This window comes from Oenanthe melanoleuca, chromosome 7 (assembly GCF_029582105.1).
Source record: "Oenanthe melanoleuca isolate GR-GAL-2019-014 chromosome 7, OMel1.0, whole genome shotgun sequence".
Lineage (NCBI taxonomy): Eukaryota > Metazoa > Chordata > Aves > Passeriformes > Muscicapidae > Oenanthe > Oenanthe melanoleuca.
The window spans coordinates 7,793,009-7,807,068 of NC_079341.1; the positions used below are offsets into that span (position 1 = coordinate 7,793,009).

The window sequence follows — 14,060 nt, forward strand, 5'->3', positions numbered from 1 at the left end:
TGTTTTAAGAGTTGAAAATGCTCTGAAATGCTTGCTTTGCATTTGAGTTGCATGTTAGTATGTGCTCTTATGCCTGGCACCATAACCTTTTGCAAATGATTCCAGAAGATATCCTTGTTCCTTGATTCATTGCTCTGTTAGAGGTCTTTACAAATTGCCACCCACCCAAGGGTTGTCTGTTTTAACATACAAATACCATTAGTTTTTCAATTTTTTTCCTGTGAGTAGCAACACACTGCAAACCACCTGCTTTAGCCTGGTTCCCCTTGCAGGGCAGTTCATTGCCCCTACAGTAGCCTAGAAAGGTGTCAGCTGCAGGCTGAGAGGGGAGTAGCTGAGCTGAGGAAACGAGGTGAGCACCTCCTGTGTGCATGGCCTCGTAATCAGACTCTGGGTGTTGGCAGAATGGGGTTGCAGTCTGCCAGTGTCACTTACCAGTTCTCCTCCTTCAGTTGCAGCAGCGTGTGTCAGCTATGAAGTGAGATGGCTGCAGGGCTTGTCCTGTTGTTTTTGCCTTGTGTAAGTGAAAGTGACTGCTTCTAGCATATTAGTGAACATTAGTTTCCAGTAAATTCACTAAATTGACTTAATTTTCACATATTCTAAATCCCTCTACTACTCTTTAGAAAAAGTGCAGGGGAGGAAAGACAGGGGAAGCCTGAGTTAATGAAGCTGCAAGGTTTTTTTATTTATGTTTACTCAGGTATTGTCTGCATCTAAGTACAGAGCTATGTGTTGTTACCATCATATCCTTTCCAAATGCCCAGTTTATAATCATGCAGTCATTGAGATGTAAATATTTTTAAGCTGTTTGCACTGTTCCTTATGTGTCTTCTGTCCTGAGGTTTTGTTCTTTGTTTTGCTTGTCTTGGGAGGAATATTTTTATTCATTTGACCTCTTCTAAAAATGTTCAAGATGTTTAGCACAATAATTTGAGAGATTACTTAAAAGATGGCGTTCTTTCTTACTTTAAACTGAGAAGGATCCCTTTACTTACAGTCAGTCTTAATCCCTGAATTTAACAATAATTAGTAAGAGAAAATGACACCTTGCATGCAAAGCCTGGAGGAAGGATATGATGATGGAGGAGTGGTGAGAACAGATCCCAGTCTTGATAGCTAAAGATAGCTTGTGTGTGCTCTTTCAATGTATATTATAGTACAAAATTCAGGCTTAGACTTCAGCTAAAGAAAGAATGAAAACCAAAAGTGTGGTAGGATTGTGAATAAGATGAAATAGAAGGGATGGACACATTGGCCAGTGAAAAGAAAGATGATATATGGGATTAGCTCCTTTTTTTTTTTTTTTTTTTTTTTTTTTTGGCACTGCTGAGCCTGTGAAGCCAAGATTGGATCAAGATTAGGTTGTTTAAACACTAGTCCCTGTTTGCTATGAAACATCATTCTACATACCTGGGAAATGCACATTAGTCATATTTTAGTGTTATCTAATGCTTACTTGTGTTTAGTCATCACAGGTTGGGATGACTCCTCCTGGTTGCCTGCTGCCTTGTACTTTCTGAACTTTATATATTTGAGAGGAGGCAAGCTTTTTTCTTTTTTTTACCCTGAAGAAGAATGGCTGGGAGTTCATGGCTCATCTTCTTTGACAGTTCTATATGTGTTGTCTGCTGCCTTCTAGTGCAGATTATAATTTTCCTATTAATAAGAACCAATAGTCTCCAACTCCATATCCTTATCCTTAGAAGAATTTGGCATTGATATTTTATCTATTTTTAGTAGCTCAAAATCTTTTCTTCTGGGTTGTTGGATTTCCAGATGTAGACATTCTTTCTGCAATATTTGAATATTTATCATTCAGTTTTTCTTTCTATGCTGTTTGAAGACAGGCATGAATACCAGAATTGCATGCATTGTCACAGTAGCAGGAAAAACTGCTATTGAATGTCCTTTGTAGAACTGGAAGAAAATGGACTTTACACCTTATCAGACAAGCTCAGTTTCCCTTTTCAAGTCTTACAAATCTTTCTGTTTCTACCATTGCATGTGGTGGCATATAAAACCCTTACAACAGTTTGAAACCTCTTCTGTTTTCACAATGTTTAAAACTAATGCTGAAATTATTGTCCAAGCATTTTAAGCATGCCTGTATTAAATATGTGCTGAACAAAGTGCCCAGTTCATTAGCTGTACTGTTTATACACTTGTGCACTTCATGTGTGCATTTGAGGGTGGTGAGGCCCTGGCATAGGTTGTTTAGGGAAGCTGTGGCTGCCCCATCCCTAGAAGTGTTCAAGACCGGGCTGGATGGGGCTTGGAGCAACCTGGCCTAATGAATGGTGTCTCTGCCTATGGCAGAGGGATTGGAACAAGATGATCTTTAAGGTCCCTTCCAACCCAAGCCATTCTATGATACTGTGACAAAAAAGTGTACAAAACTGGTTATGAAAAATGTAGACCCCACATGGTGTAGGAGCACTCAAAAATGTCAGTGACTTAGGAAGATGATGTCAAGCTCTGAAAATGACTTCTTACTTGAGGTTAAGCATGAATGTGTTTGTCTGACCGCAGTTCCAGCGAGTGAATTTTTATGGCAAGCAGAGACTGGTAGTCATGGCTGTAAACATCTTAGACTCCTTGAGACAAATTTAGATTCAGTGCTTTAAATGTTGGACCTGTGAATTGAGTGTGGTGTCTCTGTGGGTACTGCATATAGGGTTCATAAGGAACATCTGTTTACATTTTCCATTTAGGTCTGATAAGGAGCCTAAGTAATTATTATAAATGCATTTTTGAAAAGACTCTGTAAATACACAAAAGTTTTTGTGTGACATACCCCTCTAAACCATATTTATAGAAATCTTCATAAACTGTAATTTGCCTGAAATTCTGTACATATATTCTAAGAAATTAAGAGGTAGAACCTGACTAAATTGCTGCTCTTAAACTCTGAATCCAAATCTTCCTGCAAATGTAACATGTTGGAAAAACACAGGTTAGATGAGTGGTTGGTGATGATGGAAAAGCTCTGAAGCGGGAGGAGGTCCCATCTCTGGTCTGGCTGTGCTAGGGAACAGCTGAGATAGGAAGGCAGTTCTTGGTGAACAGACCAAGTTTTTGCTAGACAGAAGTGAAGTTAAGCTGTCTAGAACTCATCCTAAGCAGAGAGATGCATCTGTAATGCTGCTGAGGAAAAACAAATGTACGTGGTGAGGCCATTCCTTTGTATTCTTGAGAGTATGCATCACCCTGGGCCTCTTCCTAGTAGGTTAGTGAAGACAGGAGCCTGCAGACCTTGTGAATTTGGTACCTTTAGAGGCAATGTGTCCTAATACATTTCAGAAATGTTGTTGTACATACGAACTACATTAAGTTATGGCTATGAAAAGAACCAAGTTATTTGTTTGGAACAGGAGGCATTAATTAAATGATGAGATGAAATTTACGATTCACAGCACAAAGAACAAGTTTGTTCTCATTATTGTATAATAGTGAACTTTTTCATGGCTTCCCATGTTTTCTTCCTTGAATGCTTAGGCTTGTGTTGCCTAAAGGCAGCTAAAACCAGCTATTCATGGACCTCACATGTATCTGGAAGCAACACAGCTTGGTTTGATGTATGACTGAGGAGGGAGACTTCCTGCCAGCTTGCCCTACTTGTTGAAAGTAAATTCATGTTGTTATGAAATGCACAGGCCTTTTTCGATATCACTGACATGATGAAAACTACGGTACTGGATTTTTCACTGTCAGCATGTGTATTCAGAAACCTCAAGTGTTGAAAAGATGCTGTGTTTTTGTGATGGCATCTCACTCTAGATTTTCCAGTGGCTCTGTACCATTGAATTAAAGCTTGGTGTGCTTTTGTAGGAAAACTAACTGAAAAAGCAGCACAAAGAATGATGAGCCCTTTCACAAGGTCAGTGCTTCACCTTAATTATCAATTGCATTTATTTCACTTACGCCAAACCAGAGTTCAAACCAACAAGCCCTATTTGGACAATAAATTATCCTTGTCCCTGAAAAAATCTTTAAAGGTTGCAATAGCACCGTTTCTCAAGCTGTAAACATGTTTTCAATTAAGTCTTTGTTTCCCAGGATCCATCTAAAAATAAGAGGAAGATAGCTGGATGAATGAGTACCCCAGAGGGAAGCAATGCTGAATGTAAAAACTGGAAGGGAAGAGTCATCAAGTTAAATGTGCAATGGGAAATGCACTTCACAAATAGTCTTTGTATTTCATTGTTTAAAAGCTGTTGTAAGAGCTTTTTTTTTTCCCCTCTAAATTCTGAGATGCAGCATCTGCTGCTTTTCAACAGGATGGCTAAGTTTTATCCTGAGGCATGTTGTTATAAACCATATTGCTTCTGTGGGATGTGTTTTAGAGTAGTTCTGAGCAGTTTCCAGATACTGGGACTATAAACTTGTATTAATTGAGTTAAAATTAATTCGTTTAATACAAATCTGCTCCTGGCTTTCATTGAAATGGCAGAATGAATCTCTGGATGATTAGAAAAGAAGGTTGTTTGGAAAGGATGTTGAATGCACTCAGAAATTATCTCTCTGAAACACAATCCTGTTTAGAGTGGGGCACAGAACTACAGAGCTCAGTTAAAAGCTCAGTGGGTTTGCTGTCTTTTTGTTTTGTTTTTTTTTCCTATTAGGATTTTGAATGTGTTGAATGGGCAAGAGGAAAGTTTGAGTGTAGGACTTAAAGGATATATTTTGTGTTGAGCAAATGCTTTAGACTGGCAAACCATATGCATGCAAATAACTTCTATATCAGTAGGTTATATTATAGCATACCAAGAAAGGTAAAGTGCAGACTATCCTGACTTTTCCTTTTTTTTTATTTCCTTTAGAGTGCTTTATATTGGCCTTGCCTGTAACACAGCACGATACATCTACATCTCGTATCTGGAAAATGCCTGGACTGTTCTTCCGATGGAAGTTCTCCAAGGTAAGACCTTCCAGCACAAGATGCTTCCATTTATCTTGTTTTCAAGTGAGCTACGCTTAAGTAAAAAATCTGGTATTTCTCTATTTTTTTTGTCCACAAATACCCCAGAAGATGCAGGTTCATGAAACACACAAACCATTACTGTTTATCCTGGGAGGTATTTGACGTCAAAAGGGTGGGTGTGCATTTGATTGTGCACAGTTCTCTGTTGATTCAAACAGAACTGTGTGAGACCAACACACCCTTTAAATAAACAAAGAGACAGAAGCTCAAGCTGGGTACACACCTACTACAAATCCTGTTTGGTGATAAATGTGAACTTCATTAAATGCCAGAGGCTGCAGTCCTTGAAAGGATGCCGCAAAAAACCTCCAAACATAGTCTGGGTCATTCTGTCTCTGTTAAAATATTTCAGTTTTTCAGTTCCATCAGTACTTTTAGATTATAGAACTTTTGTTTTAATAGCTAGAGAAGTTCTCTCAATAGCATTCTCAATGCTAAGAGAACTTCTTTAAGAGACATGCCCTTTGACAACTTATTTACAAGGAGAGAGGTGTGGTCTATTGACAAGTAACTTGAGACCTGTTTTCAAATCCTGTTGTAGAAGTCTGTAAGAACTTCATTGCAATGTTAAAGAATACATTGTTCTAGCTTAGTTTTTATGATCTTTTTTTGTCTTTGTGGCGGTATCACTTCTCAAAACCATGAAAAAGTGGAACTGTTTGACTTTCTATTTCTTTAATATTTGAAGAATACCATTCTTGACCTCTTTTTAAAGCCAGTATTTTGGTTTTATACAATAATATTTAAAATTTTTCCACAGATTATACTTAGAAGTTTTACTTTTCTATGTGCAGCATAACTTGAATTTAAATTAACTTTTTCTTACACTGCTATACTTACAGAAGTCTTTGTAAGCTAGACTTCGAGTTACAAAATGCCATTAGAGAGCACTGTGTGGATCTGTACATACACACAGAGAGATCCTTTTTTGTGCTGGCTCCTTAACCTTCCAAGCTAACAAAACCAGTTTATCATATTATAATTGCTACAACAGCAAGCTTCTGGATTTTGTTATTAAAAAGCCCCCAAACCACAGCTAATGATTTGATAGTCATTCATTGTTCATACCAAGTGTTAAAATAGGAGCATATTAGAAAGAACCTGAAGAATCAGTATGTGTTATACTTTCACCTGCTCAAACATCTAGGGAAAACAAATGATGAATACAAAGCTTTGGATGTTGCCTTTTAGGTAATTCTGTTTTAAAGATACCCCATATCAAAATATAGGAAAAAGCCCTTGTGGTTTCACCAATACTACCATGTGCCTGGAAGCATCCTGTAAGTCATGATTGAAGAAGAAGTTTCTTGTACTTTGAATGTGGTTTTTATTCTGCTGAAATTTCAATATGAATTGCACAATACATAGGTTTGCCTTTACAAACAGCAAGACTGTGAAGGAGTAATGGTTTTGGTGGGGGGTTTTGTGTGGCACAATCCTGAGTAATTGAGATTTGAAGAAAAAAATAAAGGACCTTCAAAATAATACTTTGTCATAATTGTATCTGCCAGATGTTACCATATTTAGGTGCTGCTGCTGCTGAATCATGGGCTCCTTGGTTAATCTGGCTATTTGCAGTTATTTATAGTCAGCAAATGAGAGAGCTAAACCCAAACCAAGCCCACACACGAGTCCCCTCACCCAGCCCTAGGTCTGTGTTGTGTGCGCCTCTTTCAGCCTGCATCAGATGTCATTTGTTGGTCCCTGATGTCCATGGGTGCCCCGTGTGTGTTTAACCACTGCATTTGTAGGATTCCAGTCATCTCATTCAGTGTTGCCAAATGGGGGATCAAGGTTATCTTTTTAGAAGTACTGTTACCTTCCCCCTCTTCCTTTATTCATTCTCTTTTTGCTCTTACCAGTTTTTCATCTTTTTTAGAGTTATTTTTTTCTGCAGCAGTTCCAAGTCCTGTTTCTCTGGGCTCTGCTTTCTCCCCTACATAACCACTGTACTGTCAGTGGCAGTAGGAAGTGACACCTTAATGAAACTTGGTGAGGTGGAACCTCTTATTTTTAAGTGAGCTTGTTGACAGAGGGAAGCAAGAGTTGTAGCTATTTCCTCTATGTGAGGATTAGAAGTATTGAAAACCAAAAAAAAGAGTAGATTGTGTACAACATATGGGCACCATGTGGGCCATCAAGTTGACAGATCTTTGAAACCCTTTAGTTAAGTCCTTGTTCTAATTGTGCAGAACTTTTTTCCAGGAAGCTGTCAAATTCTATGTAAACTCCATTTCCATCAGCTCAAGGGGTTTTAAGGCTAACAAAAGTTCTAATTGACTTCCATAAAAATTTTTTCTGTTTAATATGTTTCTGCAATACAAGCAGGATTATCCCCATGTGCTGTTGCTGAAGGGCATGGACACATTTCTGGAAGATGACTCTGCAGACTTCATCTATTGATTGTAATAAGAACCATGCTGTGTTCCAGCTGCTGTTTGTAGCTGGGATGAGGACAACTCTCATTGCACTCTCAAAGGAGTAAATGAGGAGATTTAAACTCACTTCTCAATTCAAAGTTTGCAACCACTATGCTGTATTGACTTGCACAGGCAATGTATGAAAATGAGAGCTAAGGCTGAATCTGTAATAACTGAAGATTTCAAGACATCCTTGTGAAGCATATCTATATAGATATATTGTACACAAGCAATCTCATTCATTTGACACTTAGCAGATGAAGTTTTGCTGTGCTAGTTAGCTGCAATTTATTGTTCCAGGGCAGTGGTCCAGATTCTCTGATAACAGCTATGCTAGCTCACCAATTTGCATGACAGGAATTTTTTTCTAAATTACAAACCTATCTTGTTAACCTGACAATGAGCTGTTTTCACTTGGCAGTTACTCAGCAAACTCCAAAACAAGTACTATTCTAAGAAGTGACTCCTACTGATGTTCCAGCAACACAGTTATGTCTAGAGAGCAAAGTGTTTGGCCTTTGGCTAACAGTAATTATGATACATCTTTCTCTTGAAATAAATTTGGATCCCCAAATCTTCAGCTCATGGTTGACGTATAAATTATCCTAAACTCACTAAAATTACAAGCATCACTCTAGGGTTGCTGCACTCGTTGGAACTGTTGTGCAGATGATGAAATGGTGGTTAGTGTTTTCAGCAAATAATGTCACAATATATATAATGAGCAACTTCTTTTAAAAAGAATTGTGGTTAGCAGTAACAGTAATCCAGACCAGACTTCTTATGTAAGTTGTGGTAAAAACTGTTCCAAATAGTCACTGCTGTATAAATAATTATAATAAAAATCACGTTAATAATGTATACCTACTAAAATAAAAAGGCTGTGCCTTTCAAGGCAGATGTAGTGAGCTGATTTAAAGGTATGGATTTGTTTTCAGAGACACTGAGAACACTGTGTTCTAGTGGGGCTTTCACTGCTAAAGATGAAAACATCCAAGAACCTGTTGGTTAAGTTATGGCCTTTTGTGTTCAAACAAACTCAGTTCAAATAATAGCTGATGTGTTTTTTATTTGCCTGCCTTTAAGTATTGACTTGCTCCTAATAGCCGATAAAACTGCATGTTTTATGTTAATTGATGTACTTTCTAAACCAAAACCACTTCACCTATTTTAAATTAGCTCTGCATTGTTATTGGGGCAGCTCTTTGTTGCTATTTGCAATGCATCCATGGATCTGCATTAAAGAAAGTAGAGATTCAGTGAGTTTTAAAACTCTTAAGCATTTTGTGTAGAAAATCTGTGAGTTTTAAGGCCTTAAACTATAAATGGTAAGGTAATACAGACTCATTTTAATGCAAAGTTTTTGTTTTTCAACACGGTGATGTACTAATACCAAAACCTTGAGAGAGAGATACATACATATGTATATGTATAATACCCAAAGCTTGAGGAATTTTGAATTTTGAGTGAATTTGACCTGTACAGCCTGGTGGGCATCTAACGTGTATACTTGTACTGTATCAATTTCATATGGTGCTATTTCTCCTTTTACCTAAGCAAAATCCACATTATTCCATATGTTATGAAAAATGCGTTTTCTTGCTCTTAGGAGTCTTCAGCCTAAATGCCTAAGTAATTATTGATTGTCCAACTGTTCATTACTAAGTCAAGTGTAGAGGACAGAAATATGTTGACTGAATCATCAGTTGTGCCAATATTTGTTTAAAACTGAGGCAGTAGAGCTTAGGCATTGGTAAACTGTGATGACTATTTTTAATACCTCTGAAATAAGGAAAAAATATTCCCACTCAAACTGAGGGTGGCAAAATAGTTCAGGCTTATTTAATGTGTGATGAACTACAAAACTGTTTTGTTTTTCTAACTTCTCCACAACCCTGCCTTTTCCTGTCCTGTTCTCCACTCCACTCAGGCCCACAGGCAGGTCAAGGTGAGGGCTCCACCTGCAGCCGGTCTTCCTCACTAAGGGTCATGTGCTGGCCTTCCCTTAGTTCTCCTGCAGGAGGAGGAAGTGTTCCTGACCCCAAATCTTGCAGGATCATGTGCTGGCCTTCCCTTAGCTCTCCTGCAGGAGGAAAAAGTATTCCCAACCCCAAACTGGCCGGACACATGCCAGAGAGACATTTGCACAGTCTCTGGTGGGGACTAGGGCTGTCATGGGATTGTGATTGATGGGACTGGGGACTAGGGCTGTTATGGGGCCATGGTTGATGGCACTGGGAACTGGGGCTGTGGTTGATGGGACTGGGGCTGTCATGGGGCTGTGGTTGATGGCATTGGGGACTGGGGCTGTTCTGGGGCTGTGGTTGATGGCTGTGAGGACAGCTGCTGCAGGAGTGGGTAAAGCAGCAGCAGCAACACCCATGCAGGATGAAGGCACAGCAGGCACTGGGCAGGATGCAGCCACAGCAGGAGGGAGGCACACTGCCTCAGCAGCAGCATGGAAAAAGCAGGGTCTTTGGCCTCCCTGAGGAGCTTGTGTGCTGTTCTCATCTGGACCATTCTGTGCTAGGTGCAGAGTATGTTGGTGTTGAGTTCAGAAAGAATTTGCTGGTAGGAGCTGGGTTTTTGTGGGGAGTGGGAAAGGCAGGAGGGGACTAATTCTTGCCTCTGAAATGACGTGGGTATTTCTGATACTGTTTGGATTTTATGACCTTTGTACTGCCTTCACAGTAAGGAGACTGCTGAGAGGTATCAATGCTTTAATTGCCTGCAGCTTGTGAAATTGGGACTGTATTCTAGAGGCCTTGGGTCACTATGAAAGCACAAGGAATCTTGGCAGAGAGACTTGTCTCCCTAGGGCCTGTGTCTCCAGAAGAGAAGTGGGGTTGTCTCAGAGGGAGAAAGAGCTTTTGACAGGCTCTGCAGAAGGAGTTGTCCTGTGTCTCAGTGGTTTGGTTGCCAGTATCACATTACCAAAAGCCGATTTGTACTTCACAGACATTTGTCACCGGAGGGTTTTTGTTGTTTGTCTCTCCATATGCTCCAGCTGGTGAGTGCAGTTGCTGAGATATTGTGTTGGCACCCTGTGGCCCTGACTGTGTCTCGTTTCTGCAGGTGTCACACATGCAGCTATCTGGGCAGCCTGCATCTCGTACCTGAGCGCGGCCGTGCCTCCGGAGCTGAGAACCTCGGCGCAGGGAATACTGCAGGGCCTCCACTTGGGGCTGGGCAGGGGATGTGGAGCCATGGTTGGAGGGGTTTTGGTCAATTACTTCGGTAAGGAAAACTAATACTGAAAATTTAAATTCTATTTATTCTGGTTTTACCAAACTGTCTGCTTGAAACTTATTGATGCTGTAGATACTGTTATACGTTAAAGAGTTAAAACACTTTGTGTGGATCACAGGATCATAGGATCCTGCTCAGGTTGGGAGTGCCCTGAGATCTCCAGTCCAGGCCCCTGATCAAAGCAAGGTCAGCACTGCATTCAGACCAAATAGCTCATGGCTTTGTTCTGTCAGTGCTCCAGATTGATTCAATATGTTACGCCTAGATATTTTCATTGTTGTGTCAAATACCCAACCTGATCTGTAAGTAAGATGAATGAATCCTTTGTGAGAGAATAGATTGATACTATAAAGCCTCTCGATGAACAAATGAGAATCTAATTACTTGCTTAAAAGTCCTTTGAAAAGCCTGTTGAAGAAGTGATGGGGGAGGCAAATGTGATGAAACAAGCTAATAGGAGTCTACATGGGCAATATATATAGCCAAGAAGAACATAATGCTGACTCATTTTATTTTATTAAATAAGTAGGTTCTCAACTTAGGAAAAAAAAAAAATCTCATTACAGGTCCTGCTGCCACATTCAGAGGAATAGGGATGGCTTGTTTAGTGATTCTGCTTCTGTTTGCAATGATCCAGTGGATGTTGGTTCCTGATGAAGAAGAAGGTAAATGTTCATGTCACAGAGACACTACAGAATTAGAAGTAGTGAAAAAAAAATTTCTATAGCTGCTTCTGCACCTTTACTTTTTATATGTTTGGTGTCTTAACTTGGATTTTGACAAAACAGTTTGTTTTCTAGTGGAAGTTTTTGTCCTGAGCAGTGAAGAAATTGAAGTGGTATTCTGCTGCTGCAGAAGGGCAGCATTGAGTTCTTGAATGCCCATAGAAGGAAAGCATGATACATTTTGCTGCCTGTATTTCCCCTCAGTTCTGAGAATCCCTTAGGTTAGTCTTCAGAGCTGTAGTGAGTCATTCCAGTTGCAGGTCACCTCGATCCCACTTCGTGCTCTCATATTCTGCCAGTCAAAGCCACTGCTAGAAATTGTGGAGGTGGCTTCAGAGGACACAAAATTTTATAGATTTTTTTTTTTTTTTTTTTTTTTTAAACCTGAGATATCTCCCCTCTGATGGAACTTGAAATTTTTAATTTCTACCTTTATCAGTATGAAGGCTGACCAGAAACTAAATACTTGGGGCAAATTTAGGGGTGTACCATAAATCTAATTCTTACAAAGACAATAAAACTCTGGCTAACTGTGAAAAGTCATGAGTTTTTGAGCTGCTTTTTACCCAAATACTTTCCAGTATGAGTTTTGAGTATGAAATGAAAGTTAGTTTTCTTTAGCTGGAATATTAAATGAACTAGCTATCAAGCTGCTTGTACTGAAGTGTTCAAATATGTATTGTTCTGGTATTTTCTTCACCTGTGTTCAAATGATAACGGCAAAAAATGAAAAGGTGAAAAGTCTTATTTGCTGCTTCAGTTTCCCATTGGCATTCAGTTAATTACACATGAATCTACAAAAGTCCAGTTTGTTCATAGTAGCCATATTCTCTTTGTTTCTGTATTTGGTTTTCATTTAATATACATTTAATAGTGTGTATGTTAATTTAAAGCATGGCAGTAATTAGGCTGCTTTCAAGCAGACCAGTTGGATGAGTAAAATGAAGCATGTGGTCAAGTGTGTGCAGAATTAGTCTCTTCATTTCTTCACTCCTTGAGAACATCCAGCTCTTGCTTAAAATATCCAGTACTATCTAGGTGTATGTAAACTTAATGGAATTTGCTAATTTTGAAAAAAAAAAAAAAAAATCTTGTGTAAAATTTTGTTTTTAAAAAAATACATTTTTCAAAGTTTACAGAATGTGTTTTTACAGAGACCACACAGTAACTGGGGGATATTTTCAGTAATAGCTAAAAATCTGTTTAATTATTTTTTGTATGCATACTCTGACTCTTCAAGATTGTAAGGCACATTGGGTTGGGTCATGGCATTTTATGGATGACATTTCAAGATAGCTATGAAAACTATTACAGTTTATTGGAAGACCTTAGATGTAAAGGTCTCTTGGGAGGATTTCTTCCTTTACCTGAAAATCTTTGACAGATACTTTGCGCCTTCCTGTGTGTCACTATCCTTAATTCTTGTCTCACTAGCTGCCTAACTCCATAGTGACTATTTACTGGGAACAACTGGAGTTTCTCATGCTCCTCAGCCCTCGTGCAGTGGCACAGCAGCCAGGCACCAGCCACATTTCCCTAACTCAGGCTGAGCTGTGTCTGGCTTCTGGCGGTTTGTGCCAGTGTTCTGCTTTCAGGGCAGTGATAACCACAGTGTGAAAGCAAGAAATACTTCATGCTCATTGTCTGCTTCAGGGTTTGCCTTTTTTTAAGCTTGTTGGCTTTGCCAGTGATGATTTTGTTTTAAACTTCAGAAAAGACAATGCTGGCAGAAAGGATTCCAGTGCCTTCCAGTCCTGTTCCCATAGCAACAATTGACCTTGTACAACAGCAGTCGGAAGATATCATGCCTCGGACTGAGCCCAGACTCCCTCCAAAGAAAACTAAACACCAGGAAGAGCAAGAGGATGTGAACAAGCCTGCCTGGGGCATCAGTTCTTCTCCATGGGTCACCTTAGCTTATGCTGTCTACCAGATAAAAGAGATGGTTAAACTGTCCAAAACCAATCCACCTCCTGAGATTCAGCCTTTACAGGTAATCTTCTAATGCTCAGGAAGTTCTTATGTAATTTTAGCTGTTTTAAAACCTTTATAGCTCTGTAAATCTGTTAGTACCTGGCAGGTATTTTCTTTATTTGTAATAAAGCTGGACTTGTGACACAGTAGTTGAAATACTGCATGAAATAGTTGTTTTCTGTGTATAATGTAACAGGAATAATTTTGCAAGTAGTATCTTCCTGAAGATGATAGGAGAAGAGACATAGAAAGAGACTCTATTTTATAGACTTGGATATATTTGGATTCCCTTTAAGTTTACATTTCATTTCATATTAGTTGGAATGTGCAGGTTATGCATTTTGCAAAATTTACAAGGTGGTAATTGGACATGAAGATGCACAGCTGCTTTACAGACTGTAAAATTATTTTTTAGGTTTTTTTTCCCTAGATGATGCTGTCAGACATGTACATGGCTGCTGTGTGCCAGACAGCTACTGATTAGGTACAGAACCTTCTTTTCAAATGAAGTTAATCTCTTTTTTGCCTAGAGTTACACCACATAAGAGCCACCCTGGGACTTAAAATATCTGGTGGCTGGTGCTTACTCTGTACCATTACCCTTCTGTTCAGTCTCCTTACAGAACAGCTTGTAATAGCTGCTTCAGTGGTTGGATGGGCTTGGATCTTGAACTCCTAATGCTCTGGCCATGCCTTACTGGAGCTGGA

At 39.3% G+C, this 14,060-nt stretch overlaps 1 protein-coding gene across 4 annotated transcripts in view; it reads left to right on the forward strand.

Annotated features, from left to right (window-relative positions):
* MFSD6 (major facilitator superfamily domain containing 6) overlaps positions 1-14,060 on the forward strand; it is a 28,087-nt gene that overhangs the window by 10,164 nt on the left and 3,863 nt on the right. For all 4 annotated transcript variants that reach the window (XM_056496147.1, XM_056496144.1, XM_056496146.1 and 1 more), the window contains exons 3-6: positions 4,824-4,921; positions 10,480-10,641; positions 11,220-11,318; positions 13,091-13,371. In XM_056496147.1, coding sequence (XP_056352122.1) covers positions 4,824-4,921; positions 10,480-10,641; positions 11,220-11,318; positions 13,091-13,371 — 640 coding nt within the window. The remainder of the gene's footprint in view (positions 1-4,823; positions 4,922-10,479; positions 10,642-11,219; positions 11,319-13,090; positions 13,372-14,060) is intronic.